This window comes from Monodelphis domestica, chromosome 3, assembly GCF_027887165.1.
Source record: "Monodelphis domestica isolate mMonDom1 chromosome 3, mMonDom1.pri, whole genome shotgun sequence".
Taxonomy (NCBI): domain Eukaryota; kingdom Metazoa; phylum Chordata; class Mammalia; order Didelphimorphia; family Didelphidae; genus Monodelphis; species Monodelphis domestica.
Genome location: NC_077229.1, coordinates 343,653,702 through 343,670,540, shown reverse-complemented (window position 1 = coordinate 343,670,540; position 16,839 = coordinate 343,653,702). Strand labels below are relative to the sequence as shown.

At 47.4% G+C, this 16,839-nt stretch overlaps 2 protein-coding genes across 2 annotated transcripts; both read right to left on the bottom strand.

Annotated features, from left to right (window-relative positions):
• Positions 1 to 6,004: 6,004 nt before the first annotated feature.
• On the bottom strand, positions 6,005 to 6,445 carry LOC130458010 (DNA-directed RNA polymerase II subunit RPB4-like). Its single transcript, XM_056820904.1, has one exon. It carries the CDS (start codon positions 6,431 to 6,433, stop codon positions 6,005 to 6,007), a length of 429 nt encoding a protein of 142 aa, XP_056676882.1. The 5' UTR covers positions 6,434 to 6,445.
• Positions 6,446 to 12,351: 5,906 nt separating this feature from the next.
• On the bottom strand, positions 12,352 to 12,957 carry LOC130458009 (DNA-directed RNA polymerase II subunit RPB4-like). Its single transcript, XM_056820903.1, has one exon. It carries the CDS (start codon positions 12,943 to 12,945, stop codon positions 12,517 to 12,519), a length of 429 nt encoding a protein of 142 aa, XP_056676881.1. The 5' UTR covers positions 12,946 to 12,957; the 3' UTR covers positions 12,352 to 12,516.
• Between the last annotated feature and the right edge of the window lie 3,882 nt (positions 12,958 to 16,839).

Sequence of the window (16,839 nt, the reverse complement as noted above, 5' to 3'; positions counted from 1 at the left end):
TTAGTCAAGAATTTGAGGAAATTCTGTTGTCGCCGATATTCTATCTCAAGCCAGAAATTTCTGTACAAAATAGAGGAAGCCTTAAAGTAAAAAAAGTGAAGGAGATAGAAAAGTTCTTTATCCTCTCTGTCTCTGTCTCTGCCTCTGCCTCTGCCTCTGCCTGTCTCTCTCTAGCCAGGAGAGTATCTGCACAAGAGTGACTCAAGTCCCAGGAGCCTTGGGTTCTTATGGTGCTTTTTTGTCCCCGCCCCTCTTCACAGGGGCCAATCACAGTTTTCAAACTGTCTAGCCCTGCCCAGAGGGCAGTGCTTGTGGGAACCAGTTCTCCCCTTCTGGAGGGGTGGCTACACATCAAGAGGGTTCACACCTTCCTGGCTGCCTGGGTTTCTGAAGGTGTGAACTCTGCTCAGAGGATGCACAAGTTTGGCACTGACTTAGTAGGGTGCAGCTCTAAGTGACTTGGGACTTCTCCATGACCCTGGTAGCTTGTCACCCAGGACTAGGGAGGGTCTTCAATCTCTTGCTGATTCCCTTCCAAAGTAGACAAAGGAGAGTTGATCCCTTCTTCACAATGTAAGCAGGGCTACCTCAGTTAGGTTAACTCAGAAGAGGCAAAGGGAAGAAAGGATTCCCTTTCCCAAGTGTAAACTCAGAGAGACCAAAGTGTTCCCTTTAAAAGTGGCAAACAGGATGGCTCTGTTGGGCCAAGGTTTGCCATTGACCACCCCCCAGGAACTTGATTCAGCTAGAAGAGCACAGGAAGAACCTGGCCTCACTCTTCTGCCTCAGCCCAAGATGTCCAGGTTTTCTGAAAAAAAAAAAATTCAATATTTGGGGGTGACAGAATTTGGAGGACTGCATGGGCTTCGCTTTAGATGGAAAGAGTTGGTCTTTTTCAGCCTAAGGACTCGTGTGGTGCTGGGTAAAGCCCTTTCCTTCCACTCTTCTGGCCTTTGAGTCTTTTCTGACTATTTTCCTGGAGGAGAATTTTAGAGACCTCGTATGTCTCTAGTAGGCCTGGTGCTAGCACAGCAAGCATGCCAAGACAAGCCTCAGTTTCTCATGGGAAAACTTGGGGCCACAGCAACTCTTGTAAGGTTCGTTTCTGTTGTGTCATGGCCAGATAGCCTTGGACCCTCACAAAGGAGGTTTCCTCTAGAGCTCAGCTCCCATTCTGGCCAACCAAGGGACACATAGGATTTCAATCCACATTGAAGTGACTACTCTGTTTCAGACACTGTGCTAGTCAATGAGATACCTTGATCTGAGAGTCTGGATACCCTGAGGCCTGTGGTTCCTGCCTCTCAATCTGAGTCCTGTCCTCAGGTTGCCCATATTCCCCACCATGTTTTTTGTCCTTTTCCTTTTCACATTTCAAGGTGGTCTCCTGATAAGCACCTGTTTTACATTCCAGATACATGAGAGTACCCTAAACTGGACAGTTCACTCCAAGGTTCCCGTTGGAGCCGACTCCAAGCCTGCTGCCCTGTTATTTCATGACAAGTAATGGTCATTGAATGACCCAGTGGAACTGCTTGTCAACACCTGGAAGAGAAAGGGAAGGGGGGAGGGAGGCATGAATCTTGTAAGGGAGGAAAATGTTGTGAAAACTTCATATCAAAAAGTGGAACTGAGCATTTCCTGTTGTATTATAGCTCCCCTTGATTACTTCCCTTGTCTGGAGTGGGGATTTTGGGGTGTCTGCATATAACAAGATATACCCCCCCTTACCGCTCAAACAATTGGGCCAAGATGAGATGCCCACAAATGTGGTTTCATTGCTTACTCAAAGGATGGGGACACTGTGCTTCAAGGAGACCCCAAGATTTACAAGTGAACTCCCAATTCAAAAGAAACTCATCCAATATCCTCTTCCTATGCAAAAGATTCCTCATTAAGAGCTTTTGTGAGAAGAGACTGGGAAGGGGAAAGGAGAAGGGAGAGTGAAACTGTTATCTAATGATTCCAATCATCTCCATTTGGTGTTTCAGGAAGAGTGATCTAATGTCCCTACTGATAACCAAAACTATATTGAAGACACTCATTTCTTACTGGCTCCATACACCCCTCATTTCTCATTAATGAACAGGGATGTCAACAGGAGACTTTGGAAAGTTCATTTACTGGGGCTCCCACGTATGAATTTGTTTCTATCCTTCCCTGTGGAAACTGTTTTCTCTGGTGATTTTTCTTGGGCTGACACAATGTGAGAGCTTTTAAACAGAGCACATTATTGAACACCAGAAAATTCATACTGGAGAGAAACCTAGTGAATGGACTGACTGTGGGAAATCCTTCAAGTACTGCTCATTTCTTACTCAGCATCAGTACTGAAAGTGGAGCCAAGCCCTATGAACACTCTGAATGTGAACAAAACGTTCAAATACCTCGTGGTCCTTCCATCAGAACTCATACTGAAGAGAATCATTGATGTGTATAGTGAAGGTGGCAAAACCTTCTGACAGGTCAGCCATGGATTTCCATCAGGATTCCAAAGGAGGAAAACCATGAGGGTAGTGAATGTGGGAGAGCTTTCTAAGAGAAGTTTGCTCTTCTCACCCATCAGAAAACACTTGAAAGGAAATTTAGTAAATGTACTGAATGTGGGAGAGTCTTCAGACTACCATGAATGGGGGGGGGGGGAGTTAACTTGGATTTCTTTTCTTAAATACCCGAATCTAGGTGAAATTTGCCCAGGTGGCTATGATGTTGTTTGTTCTGTGAGTAAAAGAAGACGTTGTAGTTGCAGGGAATGTGACCACCATTAGACTGCTGCTAGCCCTACAGGTTCAAGTAGCATGGTACTCTAGTTCTGTGTGTGTAGAAAAATGGCCACTTTTTGTTTTTTAATATGGAAGACTGTTTTCATTTCAGTTTATTCAATTACATGTGGAAACAATTTTTGATTTTCCATTTAGAAATCAGATTCTTTCCCTCCCCATCCCCCAGGCAATAAAGAGTCAGATATGAGCTATAGCAATGCTTTCATAAGAGGTTTCCCTATTGCTGAATCCGTGAGGGAAGATGCACATCACCCTTCCAGTCAGGTCTCAGCAAATGAAGTGGAAGATGGCATACTCTGATCTACCATCCGATTCCAAAAATTCATTGCTTGGGTGTTGATCGTATTTTTCCATCCTGAGTCCCTTGGGAATGCCTTGGAAACTTTGCTGATGATTTAATCCTTCAGAGTTGATCACTATTCAAAATTTCTGTTCCTGTATAGTGTCCTTCCAGTCATCAGTTTACATGATATCAGTTCACATCTTTTCCTAGACTTTTCTGTGCTCATCCTATTCATGTTCTAGGGCACAATGGTATCCATTTTGACAATATCGGGGACTTCCTGGTAAAGGTGGCTCCCTTCCTCTCCTCAGACCCAATGGCACAGATGACCTCAAACCTCCCCTCCCCCACCCCCAGAAAAGACACCATCCTCATAAGAAGGGAGAGGCCCCACACCAAGGCTCAGCAGTGAAGGTAGGTGGGACTCTGTCATTTCCCCAATCTAAGGGAATGAAAAGCTGACCCACCCTCCCCGAGCCACCACACCAAGGGAGCCAGAGTTGAAGTCAGCACTGGCCAGAATCCACCAGTGAGGGAGGGGCTGCCCAGGACTGAACAAGGGGCAGCCCCAGGTCTGGGGACCTGACCAAGACCACCAAGGACCTAGTCCTGTGTGAGTAGAAACAGGGGAAAGGGCAGCAGGTGGGCAAGGGGAGCTCAGATCTCTGGCTCAGAGAAGTAGTGTGCTCTAATCAAGGAGTGTGTGAAGGGATCCCCTGAAGTGAGCCAGGGGCACCCACAGGTCTTGGGAGTGAACTGAGACTACCAAAGGCCTACAGGTGAGAGCAGGAACAGCCGAAAACCCCGGCAGGCACCTGTTGGAGAGGAGCATTTTGGTTTCTTCCTGCCCCCACTCAGGTCTTTCCACCCCTGGCTGAGCTCCTTCTGAACCTCCTCTTCTTGGGAGTCAAGCCCAGGGAAATCTTGCACTGACTGAGCGGTCCCTTCTGAGCCAGAGGCTCCCCAGCAGCCTGGCCTTTTCTCCCCTTAGCTTCAATTGGCTGAATGGTACCTTGTGCCTTCCTGGCCAGGCCTTTCCCTGCACCAGAAGCCATCTTCTGCAAAAGCGTGTGTCCAATTCCTTTGGTGTGCCTTGCCCAGCTGCCCGGGTCTGTGAAAGGTTTGGCTCCTCCCACCCAGCCTTTCTGGCTGGCTGGACAATCACCAGCTGCTTGTCACTTCTGTGGGCCCAAATCTTGAGGCCAGTCCAGCTGCTTCACGGGCCTCTCTTGCTCCTCGGAATCCTCCTGCTCTGCTTGCTTCAGGCCAGCTCCAATGAAATTCACCGGGAGTCCAAAGGTCTCTGGAGGGAGCCATGGCCTGCAGAGCTGGGCCTCTCCTGCTCAGCCCATACTCCCTCTGTGGCCTCCTCCTTGGTCTGCCCATGACGCTGCCCCTTGGGCTGGAATGCATTCTGGAGGTCCCAATCAGGGATCTCAAAGTTCTCCATCTCATCTTCTTCCTCATCCATGGCTCCTTCACCCTGTCTCTAGAGATGGGACAGCCACATGGTGGCAGCCTCTCTGGGGGACTTGGAAGGGACCTCCCTGACAACTGTGCCACCCGCCGGCACCACGCCCCCCCACCCCCAGCTTCCGCCTGACCTACAAATGCTTCTTTGGCTCCTTCAGGGTCCATCTCTAGCAATATGTTCTTCAAGTGTATCATGTCTCTCTCTCGAGACGGGAAAATTACTAGCTAGTCAATAATTTTTGGAATAGAAAAATAATTTGATTTCCTTAGACTGTCTACTGCCTAGGAATTGCACAATTAACTAGACATCCACTATAGAATCTACCCCTGCCCCCTTTCGTTCTAGGATGACATCAAGTGGCAGTAACTAGATTTTGTAGCATGGGAGAAGCAAGTGCCAAAGATATTGGCATGACCTTTCAGAAACGGATGCTAAGTTTGGGGCCACACAAGTGCCCCAAATGGAGTTCATGGTGATGACTCCACCAGAATGAAATCTCATTCTCCGGTCTTCCCAGAGAACACCCTATGGTATAGAGCAGCTCTACACTGAATGGTATTTAAAATCTGGATCCGGGACTAGTTTCAACTCAGAGAGGACCCTGTCCCAAGGCAGCTGTCAGAATAAATCCCACAAATGCCCTCCTGCTCCAGAACCTTGCAGCCTTCAGGATATACCAGGGGCCACACTGAGCCTCCTCAACCAGGCCTCTTTTGACCTTATGATTGTACAGTGATGCCCCCCCCAACTGCTAGGATTTTCTCCATCTTCTTCCCTCTGTATTTCTTGGACAAATGAACTCCATGGTGCTTCAAAATGACAAGCTGTTCCTTTGTTCTGCTCCTTCAGAATTTCAAACACTTAGGAATAGGTTCCCTTTGATTTTTCCTTTTTAGGTTTAGGTTTAGGAGACCCCACTCTCTGTCTTAGTCATGCTGTTTGTCCATATTCTAATCTGGGTTGATATTTCAAAATGGCTTGACATTCAAACCAGAAATGTGAATGTAAACGGAGTGCCAAATTCAGTGATATAAGGCAGTCACGAATATGCCACAGGTGTTTCCTGGCTAAATTCTGCCACTCAGTCTTCCCCCTTCATCAATTCCATTGAAGAGGAGGGATGGAAAGGTGAAAGCAAGCACCTAGACTCTGGTCCAATACCTCCCCTGGAAACCCTTCATTAGAGGAAATCATCCCCAAGTCCCTTGGAGATTCAAGTGGCACTCCTGGCCTTTGGCACAGGTCAAACATTCCAAAGGTCAAAAAGAATCCTAACTGGTCAGGAGTTTGCATGACATGTGGATGCAAGGGGACTCTGCATGGCCTTGTCCCTAGGAGGCTCGACCAGCTTTTGTGACTGACATTTCTGAATAGTCTCTGGAGAGAGTTGGAGTTCTTCTTAGTTGCAGAAGACTTCTGGGAAATTTCCTCTTTGGTGTTCACTGAAGGGCTGGGTTCCTGCTCTTAATACTGGAAACTCCTCTTGGTCTGAATATCATCAAGGACCTCTTGCAAGTCTTCATCTTCCAATCGACCGGCTAGGCTTGGAATCAGAGCCTTGGCCTCCTCTGCTGTCTCAGGACAAAGGTTTGCTAAAGCAGCCAACTCAAACTTGTGGAGCTTCTTCTGGAGTAACAAGCCCCGAACACTAGCAATGGTTTCCCTGTTTTGAAAACGACTAAAACGGGCAGCATAATCTAAAGTTTTCCAGAAAACCACTGGAAGTTCTCGTGCATCCTGCCCACTTTCATGCTGTTGCTTTCGATGCTCTAGCAGCATGTGGACTTCTGAATTGAGGAGAGTTTGTGCTGTTTCAAACTCTCTGGGAAAGACAAGCTGCGAGGCTTCTTCCTCCACATGGCCAGCACCAGGGTCTCTCCCTCCAGCAGCCATCACCCTCTTTCTCTGCCCCAAAGGCAGGGCTGCAAGCAGAAGTGTGCCCTGAGGGAAGGAGGGCACTTGCCCCAGTTAGTCAAGAATTTGAGGAAATTCTGTTGTCGCCGATATTCTATCTCAAGCCAGAAATTTCTGTACAAAATAGAGGAAGCCTTAAAGTAAAAAAAGTGAAGGAGATAGAAAAGTTCTTTATCCTCTCTGTCTCTGCCTCTGTCTCTGTCTCTGTCTCTGCCTCTGTCTGTCTCTCTCTAGCCAGGAGAGTATCTGCACAAGAGTGACTCAAGTCCCAGGAGCCTTGGGTTCTTATGGTGCTTTTTTGTCCCCGCCCCTCTTCACAGGGGCCAATCACAGTTTTCAAACTGTCTAGCCCTGCCCAGAGGGCAGTGCTTGTGGGAACCAGTTCTCCCCTTCTGGAGGGGTGGCTACACATCAAGAGGGTTCACACCTTCCTGGCTGCCTGGGTTTCTGAAGGTGTGAACTCTGCTCAGAGGATGCACAAGTTTGGCACTGACTTAGTAGGGTGCAGCTCTAAGTGACTTGGGACTTCTCCATGACCCTGGTAGCTTGTCACCCAGGACTAGGGAGGGTCTTCAATCTCTTGCTGATTCCCTTCCAAAGTAGACAAAGGAGAGTTGATCCCTTCTTCACAATGTAAGCAGGGCTACCTCAGTGAGGTTAACTCAGAAGAGGCAAAGGGAAGAAAGGATTCCCTTTCCCAAGTGTAAACTCAGAGAGACCAAAGTGTTCCCTTTAAAAGTGGCAAACAGGATGGCTCTGTTGGGCCAAGGTTTGCCATTGACCACCCCCCAGGAACTTGATTCAGCTAGAAGAGCACAGGAAGAACCTGGCCTCACTCTTCTGCCTCAGCCCAAGATGTCCAGGTTTTCTGAAAAAAAAAAAAATTCAATATTTGGGGGTGACAGAATTTGGAGGACTGCATGGGCTTCGCTTTAGATGGAAAGAGTTGGTCTTTTTCAGCCTAAGGACTCGTGTGGTGCTGGGTAAAGCCCTTTCCTTCCACTCTTCTGGCCTTTGAGTCTTTTCTGACTATTTTCCTGGAGGAGAATTTTAGAGACCTCGTATGTCTCTAGTAGGCCTGGTGCTAGCACAGCAAGCATGCCAAGACAAGCCTCAGTTTCTCATGGGAAAACTTGGGGCCACAGCAACTCTTGTAAGGTTCGTTTCTGTTGTATCATGGCCAGATAGCCTTGGACCCTCACAAAGGAGGTTTCCTCTAGAGCTCAGCTCCCATTCTGGCCAACCAAGGGACACATAGGATTTCAATCCACATTGAAGTGACTACTCTGTTTCAGACACTGTGCTAGTCAATGAGATACCTTGATCTGAGAGTCTGGATACCCTGAGGCCTGTGGTTCCTGCCTCTCAATCTGAGTCCTGTCCTCAGGTTGCCCATATTCCCCACCATGTTTTTTGTCCTTTTCTTTTTCACATTTCAAGGTGGTCTCCTGATAAGCACCTGTTTTACATTCCAGATACATGAGAGTACCCTAAACTGGACAGTTCACTCCAAGGTTCCCGTTGGAGCCGACTCCAAGCCTGCTGCCCTGTTATTTCATGACAAGTAATGGTCATTGAATGACCCAGTGGAACTGCTTGTCAACACCTGGAAGAGAAAGGGAAGGGGGGAGGGAGGCATGAATCTTGTAAGGGAGGAAAATGTTGTGAAAACTTCATATCAAAAAGTGGAACTGAGCATTTCCTGTTGTATTATAGCTCCCCTTGATTACTTCCCTTGTCTGGAGTGGGGATTTTGGGGTGTCTGCATATAACAAGATATACCCCCCCTTACTGCTCAAACAATTGGGCCAAGATGAGATGCCCACAAATGTGGTTTCATTGCTTACTCAAAGGATGGGGACACTGTGCTTCAAGGAGACCCCAAGATTTACAAGTGAACTCCCAATTCAAAAGAAACTCATCCAATATCCTCTTCCTATGCAAAAGATTCCTCATTAAGAGCTTTTGTGAGAAGAGACTGGGAAGGGGAAAGGAGAAGGGAGAGTGAAACTGTTATCTAATGATTCCAATCATCTCCATTTGGTGTTTCAGGAAGAGTGATCTAATGTCCCTACTGATAACCAAAACTATATTGAAGACACTCATTTCTTACTGGCTCCATACACCCCTCATTTCTCATTAATGAAAAGGGATGTCAACAGGAGACTTTGGAAAGTTCATTTACTGGGGCTCCCACATAGGAATTTGTTTCTATTCTTCCCTGTGGAAACTGTTTTCTCTGGTGATTTCCTTGGGCTGACACAATGTGAGAGCTTTTAAACAGAGCACATTATTGAACATCAGAAAATTCATACTGGAGAGAAACCTAGTGAATGGACTGACTGTGGGAAATCCTTCAAGTACTGCTCATTTCTTACTCAGCATCAGTACTGAAAGTGGAGCCAAGCCCTATGAACACTCTGAATGTGAACAAAACGTTCAAATACCTCGTGGTCCTTCCATCAGAACTCATACTGAAGAGAATCATTGATGTGTATAGTGAAGGTGGCAAAACCTTCTGACAGGTCAGCCATGGATTTCCATCAGGATTCCAAAGGAGGAAAACCATGAGGGTAGTGAATGTGGGAGAGCTTTCTAAGAGAAGTTTGCTCTTCTCACCCATCAGAAAACACTTGAAAGGAAATTTAGTAAATGTACTGAATGTGGGAGAGTCTTCAGACTACCATGAATGGGGGGGGGGAAGTTAACTTGGATTTCTTTTCTTAAATACCCGAATGTAGGTGAAATTTGCCCAGGTGGCTATGATGTTGTTTGTTCTGTGAGTAAAAGAAGACATTGTAGTTGCAGGGAATGTGACCACCATTAGACTGCTGCTAGCCCTACAGGTTCAAGTAGCATGGTACTCTAGTTCTGTGTGTGTAGAAAAATGGCCACTTTTTGTTTTTTAATATGGAAGACTGTTTTCATTTCAGTTTATTCAATTACATGTGGAAACAATTTTTGATTTTCCATTTAGAAATCAGATTCTTTCCCTCCCCGTCCCCCAGGCAATAAAGAGTCAGATATGAGCTATAGCAATGCTTTCATAAGAGGTTTCCCTATTGCTGAATCCGTGAGGGAAGATGCACATCACCCTTCCAGTCAGGTCTCAGCAAATGAAGTGGAAGCTGGCATACTCTGATCTACCATCCGATTCCAAAAATTCATTGCTTGGGTGTTGATCGTATTTTTCCATCCTGAGTCCCTTGGGAATGCCTTGGAAACTTTGCTGATGATTTAATCCTTCAGAGTTGATCACTATTCAAAATTTCTGTTCCTGTATAGTGTCCTTCCAGTCATCAGTTTACATGATATCAGTTCACATCTTTTCCTAGACTTTTCTGTGCTCATCCTATTCATGTTCTAGGGCACAATGGTATCCATTTTGACAATATCGGGGACTTCCTGGTAAAGGTGGCTCCCTTCCTCTCCTCAGACCCAATGGCACAGATGACCTCAAACCTCCCCTCCCCCACCCCCAGAAAAGACACCATCCTCATAAGAAGGGAGAGGCCCCACACCAAGGCTCAGCAGTGAAGGTAGGTGGGACTCTGTCATTTCCCCAATCTAAGGGAATGAAAAGCTGACCCACCCTCCCCGAGCCACCACACCAAGGGAGCCAGAGTTGAAGTCAGCACTGGCCAGAATCCACCAGTGAGGGAGGGGCTGCCCAGGACTGAACAAGGGGCCGCTCCAGGTCTGGGGACCTGACCAAGACCACCAAGGACCTAGTCCTGTGTGAGTAGAAACAGGGGAAAGGGCAGCAGGTGGGCAAGGGGAGCTCAGATCTCTGGCTCAGAGAAGTAGTGTGCTCTAATCAAGGAGTGTGTGAAGGGATCCCCTGAAGTGAGCCAGGGGCACCCACAGGTCTTGGGAGTGAACTGAGACTACCCAAGGCCTACAGGTGAGAGCAGGAACAGCCGAAAACCCCGGCAGGCACCTGTTGGAGAGGAGCATTTTGGTTTCTTCCTGCCCCCACTCAGGTCTTTCCCCCCCTGGCTGAGCTCCTTCTGAACCTCCTCTTCTTCGGAGTCAAGCCCAGGGAAATCTTGCCCTGACTGAGCGGTCCCTTCTGAGCCAGAGGCTCCCCCAGCAGCCTGGCCTTTTCTCCCCTTAGCTTCAATTGGGTGAATGCTACCTTGTGCCTTCCTGGCCAGGCCTTTCCCTGCACCAGAAGCCATCTTCTGCAAAAGCGTGTGTCCAATTCCTTTGGTGTGCCTTGCCCAGCTGCCCGATTCTGTGAAAGGTCTGGCTCCTCCCACCGAGCCTTTCTGGCTGGCTGGACAATCACCAGCTGCTTGTCACTTCTGTGGGCCCAAATCTTGAGGCCAGTCCAGCTGCTTCCCGGGCCTCTCTTGCTCCTCGGAATCCTCCTGCTCTGCTTGCTTCAGGCCAGCTCCAATGAAATTCACCGGGAGTCCAAAGGTCTCTGGAGGGAGCCATGGCCTGCAGAGCTGGGCCTCTCCTGCTCAGCCCATACTCCCTCTGTGGCCTCCTCCTTGGTCTGCCCATGACGCTGCCCCTTGGGCTGGAATGCATTCTGGAGGTCCCAATCAGGGATCTCAAAGTTCTCCATCTCATCTTCTTCCTCATCCATGGCTCCTTCACCCTGTCTCTAGAGATGGGACAGCCACATGGTGGCAGCCTCTCTGGGGGACTTGGAAGGGACCTCCCTGACAACTGTGCCACCCGCCGGCACCACGCCCCCCCACCCCCAGCTTCCGCCTGACCTACAAATGCTTCTTTGGCTCCTTCAGGGTCCATCTCTAGCAATATGTTCTTCAAGTGTATCATGTCTCTCTCTCGAGACGGGAAAATTACTAGCTAGTCAATAATTTTTGGAATAGAAAAATAATTTGTTTTCCTTAGACTGTCTACTGCCTAGGAATTGCACAATTAACTAGACATCCACTATAGAATCTACCCCTGCCCCCTTTCGTTCTAGGATGACATCAAGTGGCAGTAACTAGATTTTGTAGCATGGGAGAAGCAAGTGCCAAAGATATTGGCATGACCTTTCAGAAACGGATGCTAAGTTTGGGGCCACACAAGTGCCCCAAATGGAGTTCATGGTGATGACTCCACCAGAATGAAATCTCATTCTCCGGTCTTCCCAGAGAACACCCTATGGTATAGAGCAGCTCTACACTGAATGGTATTTAAAATCTGGATCCGGGACTAGTTTCAACTCAGAGAGGACCCTGTCCCAAGGCAGCTGTCAGAATAAATCCCACAAATGCCCTCCTGCTCCAGAACCTTGCAGCCTTCAGGATATACCAGGGGCCACACTGAGCCTCCTCAACCAGGCCTCTTTTGACCTTATGATTGTACAGTGATGCCGCCCGACTGCTAGGATTTTCTCCATCTTCTTCCCTCTGTATATCTTGGACAAATGAACTCCATGGTGCTTCAAAATGACAAGCTGTTCGGTTGTTCTGCTCCTTCAGAATTTCAAACACTTAGGAATAGGTTCCCTTTGATTTTTCCTTTTTAGGTTTAGGTTTAGGAGACCCCACTCTCTGTCTTAGTCATGCTGTTTGTCCATATTCTAATCTGGGTTGATATTTCGAAATGGCTTGACATTCAAACCAGAAATGTGAATGTAAATGGAGTGCCAAATTCAGTGATATAAGGCAGTCACGAATATGCCACAGGTATTTCCTGGCTAAATTCTGCCACTCAGTCTTCCCCCTTCATCAATTCCATTGAAGAGGAGGGATGGAAAGGTGAAAGCAAGCACCTAGACTCTGGTCCAATACCTCCCCTGGAAACCCTTCATTAGAGGAAATCATCCCCAAGTCCCTTGGAGATTCAAGTGGCACTCCTGGCCTTTGGCACAGGTCAAACATTCCAAAGGTCAAAAAGAATCCTAACTGGTCAGGAGTTTGCATGACATGTGGATGCAAGGGGACTCTGCATGGCCTTGTCCCTAGGAGGCTCGACCAGCTTTTGTGACTGACATTTCTGAATAGTCTCTGGAGAGAGTTGGAGTTCTTCTTAGTTGCAGAAGACTTCTGGGAAATTTCCTCTTTGGTGTTCACTGAAGGGCTGGGTTCCTGCTCTTAATACTGGAAGCTCCTCTTGGTCTGAATATCATCAAGGACCTCTTGCAAGTCTTCATCTTCCAATCGACCAGCTAGGCTTGGAATCAGAGCCTTGGCCTCCTCTGCTGTCTCAGGACAAAGGTTTGCTAAAGCAGCCAACTCAAACTTGTGGAGCTTCTTCTGGAGTAACAAGCCCCGAACACTAGCAATGGTTTCCCTGTTTTGAAAACGACTAAAACGGGCAGCATAATCTAAAGTTTTCCAGAAAACCACTGGAAGTTCTCGTGCATCCTGCCCACTTTCATGCTGTTGCTTTCGATGCTCTAGCAGCATGTGGACTTCTGAATTGAGGAGAGTTTGTGCTGTTTCAAACTCTCTGGGAAAGACAAGCTGCGAGGCTTCTTCCTCCACATGGCCAGCACCAGGGTCTCTCCCTCCAGCAGCCATCACCCTCTTTCTCTGCCCCAAAGGCAGGGCTGCAAGCAGAAGTGTGCCCTGAGGGAAGGAGGGCACTTGCCCCAGTTAGTCAAGAATTTGAGGAAATTCTGTTGTCGCCGATATTCTATCTCAAGCCAGAAATTTCTGTACAAAATAGAGGAAGCCTTAAAGTAAAAAAAGTGAAGGAGATAGAAAAGTTCTTTATCCTCTCTGTCTCTGCCTCTGTCTCTGTCTCTGTCTCTGCCTCTGTCTGTCTCTCTCTAGCCAGGAGAGTATCTGCACAAGAGTGACTCAAGTCCCAGGAGCCTTGGGTTCTTATGGTGCTTTTTTGTCCCCGCCCCTCTTCACAGGGGCCAATCACAGTTTTCAAACTGTCTAGCCCTGCCCAGAGGGCAGTGCTTGTGGGAACCAGTTCTCCCCTTCTGGAGGGGTGGCTACACATCAAGAGGGTTCACACCTTCCTGGCTGCCTGGGTTTCTGAAGGTGTGAACTCTGCTCAGAGGATGCACAAGTTTGGCACTGACTTAGTAGGGTGCAGCTCTAAGTGACTTGGGACTTCTCCATGACCCTGGTAGCTTGTCACCCAGGACTAGGGAGGGTCTTCAATCTCTTGCTGATTCCCTTCCAAAGTAGACAAAGGAGAGTTGATCCCTTCTTCACAATGTAAGCAGGGCTACCTCAGTTAGGTTAACTCAGAAGAGGCAAAGGGAAGAAAGGATTCCCTTTCCCAAGTGTAAACTCAGAGAGACCAAAGTGTTCCCTTTAAAAGTGGCAAACAGGATGGCTCTGTTGGGCCAAGGTTTGCCATTGACCACCCCCCAGGAACTTGATTCAGCTGGAAGAGCACAGGAAGAACATGGCCTCACTCTTCTGCCTCAGCCCAAGATGTCCAGGTTTTCTGAAAAAAAAAAAATTCAATATTTGGGGGTGACAGAATTTGGAGGACTGCATGGGCTTCGCTTTAGATGGAAAGAGTTGGTGTTTTTCAGCCTAAGGACTCGTGTGGTGCTGGGTAAAGCCCTTTCCTTCCACTCTTCTGGCCTTTGAGTCTTTTCTGACTATTTTCCTGGAGGAGAATTTTAGAGACCTCGTATGTCTCTAGTAGGCCTGGTGCTAGCACAGCAAGCATGCCAAGACAAGCCTCAGTTTCTCACGGGAAAACTTGGGGCCACAGCAACTCTTGTAAGGTTCGTTTCTGTTGTATCATGGCCAGATAGCCTTGGACCCTCACAAAGGAGGTTTCCTCTAGAGCTCAGCTCCCATTCTGGCCAACCAAGGGACACATAGGATTTCAATCCACATTGAAGTGACTACTCTGTTTCAGACACTGTGCTAGTCAATGAGATACCTTGATCTGAGAGTCTGGATACCCTGAGGCCTGTGGTTCCTGCCTCTCAATCTGAGTCCTGTCCTCAGGTTGCCCATATTCCCTACCATGTTTTTTGTCCTTTTCTTTTTCACATTTCAAGGTGGTCTCCTGATAAGCACCTGTTTTACATTCCAGATACATGAGAGTACCCTAAACTGGACAGTTCACTCCAAGGTTCCCGTTGGAGCCGACTCCAAGCCTGCTGCCCTGTTATTTCATGACAAGTAATGGTCATTGAATGACCCAGTGGAACTGCTTGTCAACACCTGGAAGAGAAAGGGAAGGGGGGAGGGAGGCATGAATCTTGTAAGGGAGGAAAATGTTGTGAAAACTTCATATCAAAAAGTGGAACTGAGCATTTCCTGTTGTATTATAGCTCCCCTTGATTACTTCCCTTGTCTGGAGTGGGGATTTTGGGGTGTCTGCATATAACAAGATATACCCCCCCTTACTGCTCAAACAATTGGGCCAAGATGAGATGCCCACAAATGTGGTTTCATTGCTTACTCAAAGGATGGGGACACTGTGCTTCAAGGAGACCCCAAGATTTACAAGTGAACTCCCAATTCAAAAGAAACTCATCCAATATCCTCTTCCTATGCAAAAGATTCCTCATTAAGAGCTTTTGTGAGAAGAGACTGGGAAGGGGAAAGGAGAAGGGAGAGTGAAACTGTTATCTAATGATTCCAATCATCTCCATTTGGTGTTTCAGGAAGAGTGATCTAATGTCCCTACTGATAACCAAAACTATATTGAAGACACTCATTTCTTACTGGCTCCATACACCCCTCATTTCTCATTAATGAAAAGGGATGTCAACAGGAGACTTTGGAAAGTTCATTTACTGGGGCTCCCACATAGGAATTTGTTTCTATTCTTCCCTGTGGAAACTGTTTTCTCTGGTGATTTCCTTGGGCTGACACAATGTGAGAGCTTTTAAACAGAGCACATTATTGAACACCAGAAAATTCATACTGGAGAGAAACCTAGTGAATGTACTGACTGTGGGAAATCCTTCAAGTACTGCTCATTTCTTACTCAGCATCAGTACTGAAAGTGGAGCCAAGCCCTATGAACACTCTGAATGTGAACAAAACGTTCAAATACCTCGTGGTCCTTCCATCAGAACTCATACTGAAGAGAATCATTGATGTGTATAGTGAAGGTGGCAAAACCTTCTGACAGGTCAGCCATGGATTTCCATCAGGATTCCAAAGGAGGAAAACCATGAGGGTAGTGAATGTGGGAGAGCTTTCTAAGAGAAGTTTGCTCTTCTCACCCATCAGAAAACACTTGAAAGGAAATTTAGTAAATGTACTGAATGTGGGAGAGTCTTCAGACTACCATGAATGGGGGGGGGGGAAGTTAACTTGGATTTCTTTTCTTAAATACCTGAATGTAGGTGAAATTTGCCCAGGTGGCTATGATGTTGTTTGTTCTGTGAGTAAAAGAAGACATTGTAGTTGCAGGGAATGTGACCACCATTAGACTGCTGCTAGCCCTACAGGTTCAAGTAGCATGGTACTCTAGTTCTGTGTGTGTAGAAAAATGGCCACTTTTTGTTTTTTAATATGGAAGACTGTTTTCATTTCAGTTTATTCAATTACATGTGGAAACAATTTTTGATTTTCCATTTAGAAATCAGATTCTTTCCCTCCCCGTCCCCCAGGCAATAAAGAGTCAGATATGAGCTATAGCAATGCTTTCATAAGAGGTTTCCCTATTGCTGAATCCGTGAGGGAAGATGCACATCACCCTTCCAGTCAGGTCTCAGCAAATGAAGTGGAAGCTGGCATACTCTGATCTACCATCCGATTCCAAAAATTCATTGCTTGGGTGTTGATCGTATTTTTCCATCCTGAGTCCCTTGGGAATGCCTTGGAAACTTTGCTGATGATTTAATCCTTCAGAGTTGATCACTATTCAAAATTTCTGTTCCTGTATAGTGTCCTTCCAGTCATCAGTTTACATGATATCAGTTCACATCTTTTCCTAGACTTTTCTGTGCTCATCCTATTCATGTTCTAGGGCACAATGGTATCCATTTTGACATTATCGGGGACTTCCTGGTAAAGGTGGCTCCCTTCCTCTCCTCAGACCCAATGGCACAGATGACCTCAAACCTCCCCTCCCCCACCCCCAGAAAAGACACCATCCTCATAAGAAGGGAGAGGCCCCACACCAAGGCTCAGCAGTGAAGGTAGGTGGGACTGTGTCATTTCCCCAATCTAAGGGAATGAAAAGCTGACCCACCCTCCCCGAGCCACCACACCAAGGGAGCCAGAGTTGAAGTCAGCACTGGCCAGAATCCACCAGTGAGGGAGGGGCTGCCCAGGACTGAACAAGGGGCAGCCCAAGGTCTGGGGACCTGACCAAGACCACCAAGGACCTAGTCCTGTGTGAGTAGAAACAGGGGAAAGGGCAGCAGGTGGGCAAGGGGAGCTCAGATCTCTGGCTCAGAGAAGTAGTGTGCTCTAATCAAGGAGTGTGTGAAGGGATCCCCTGAAGTGAGCCAGGGGCACCCAGAGGTTTTG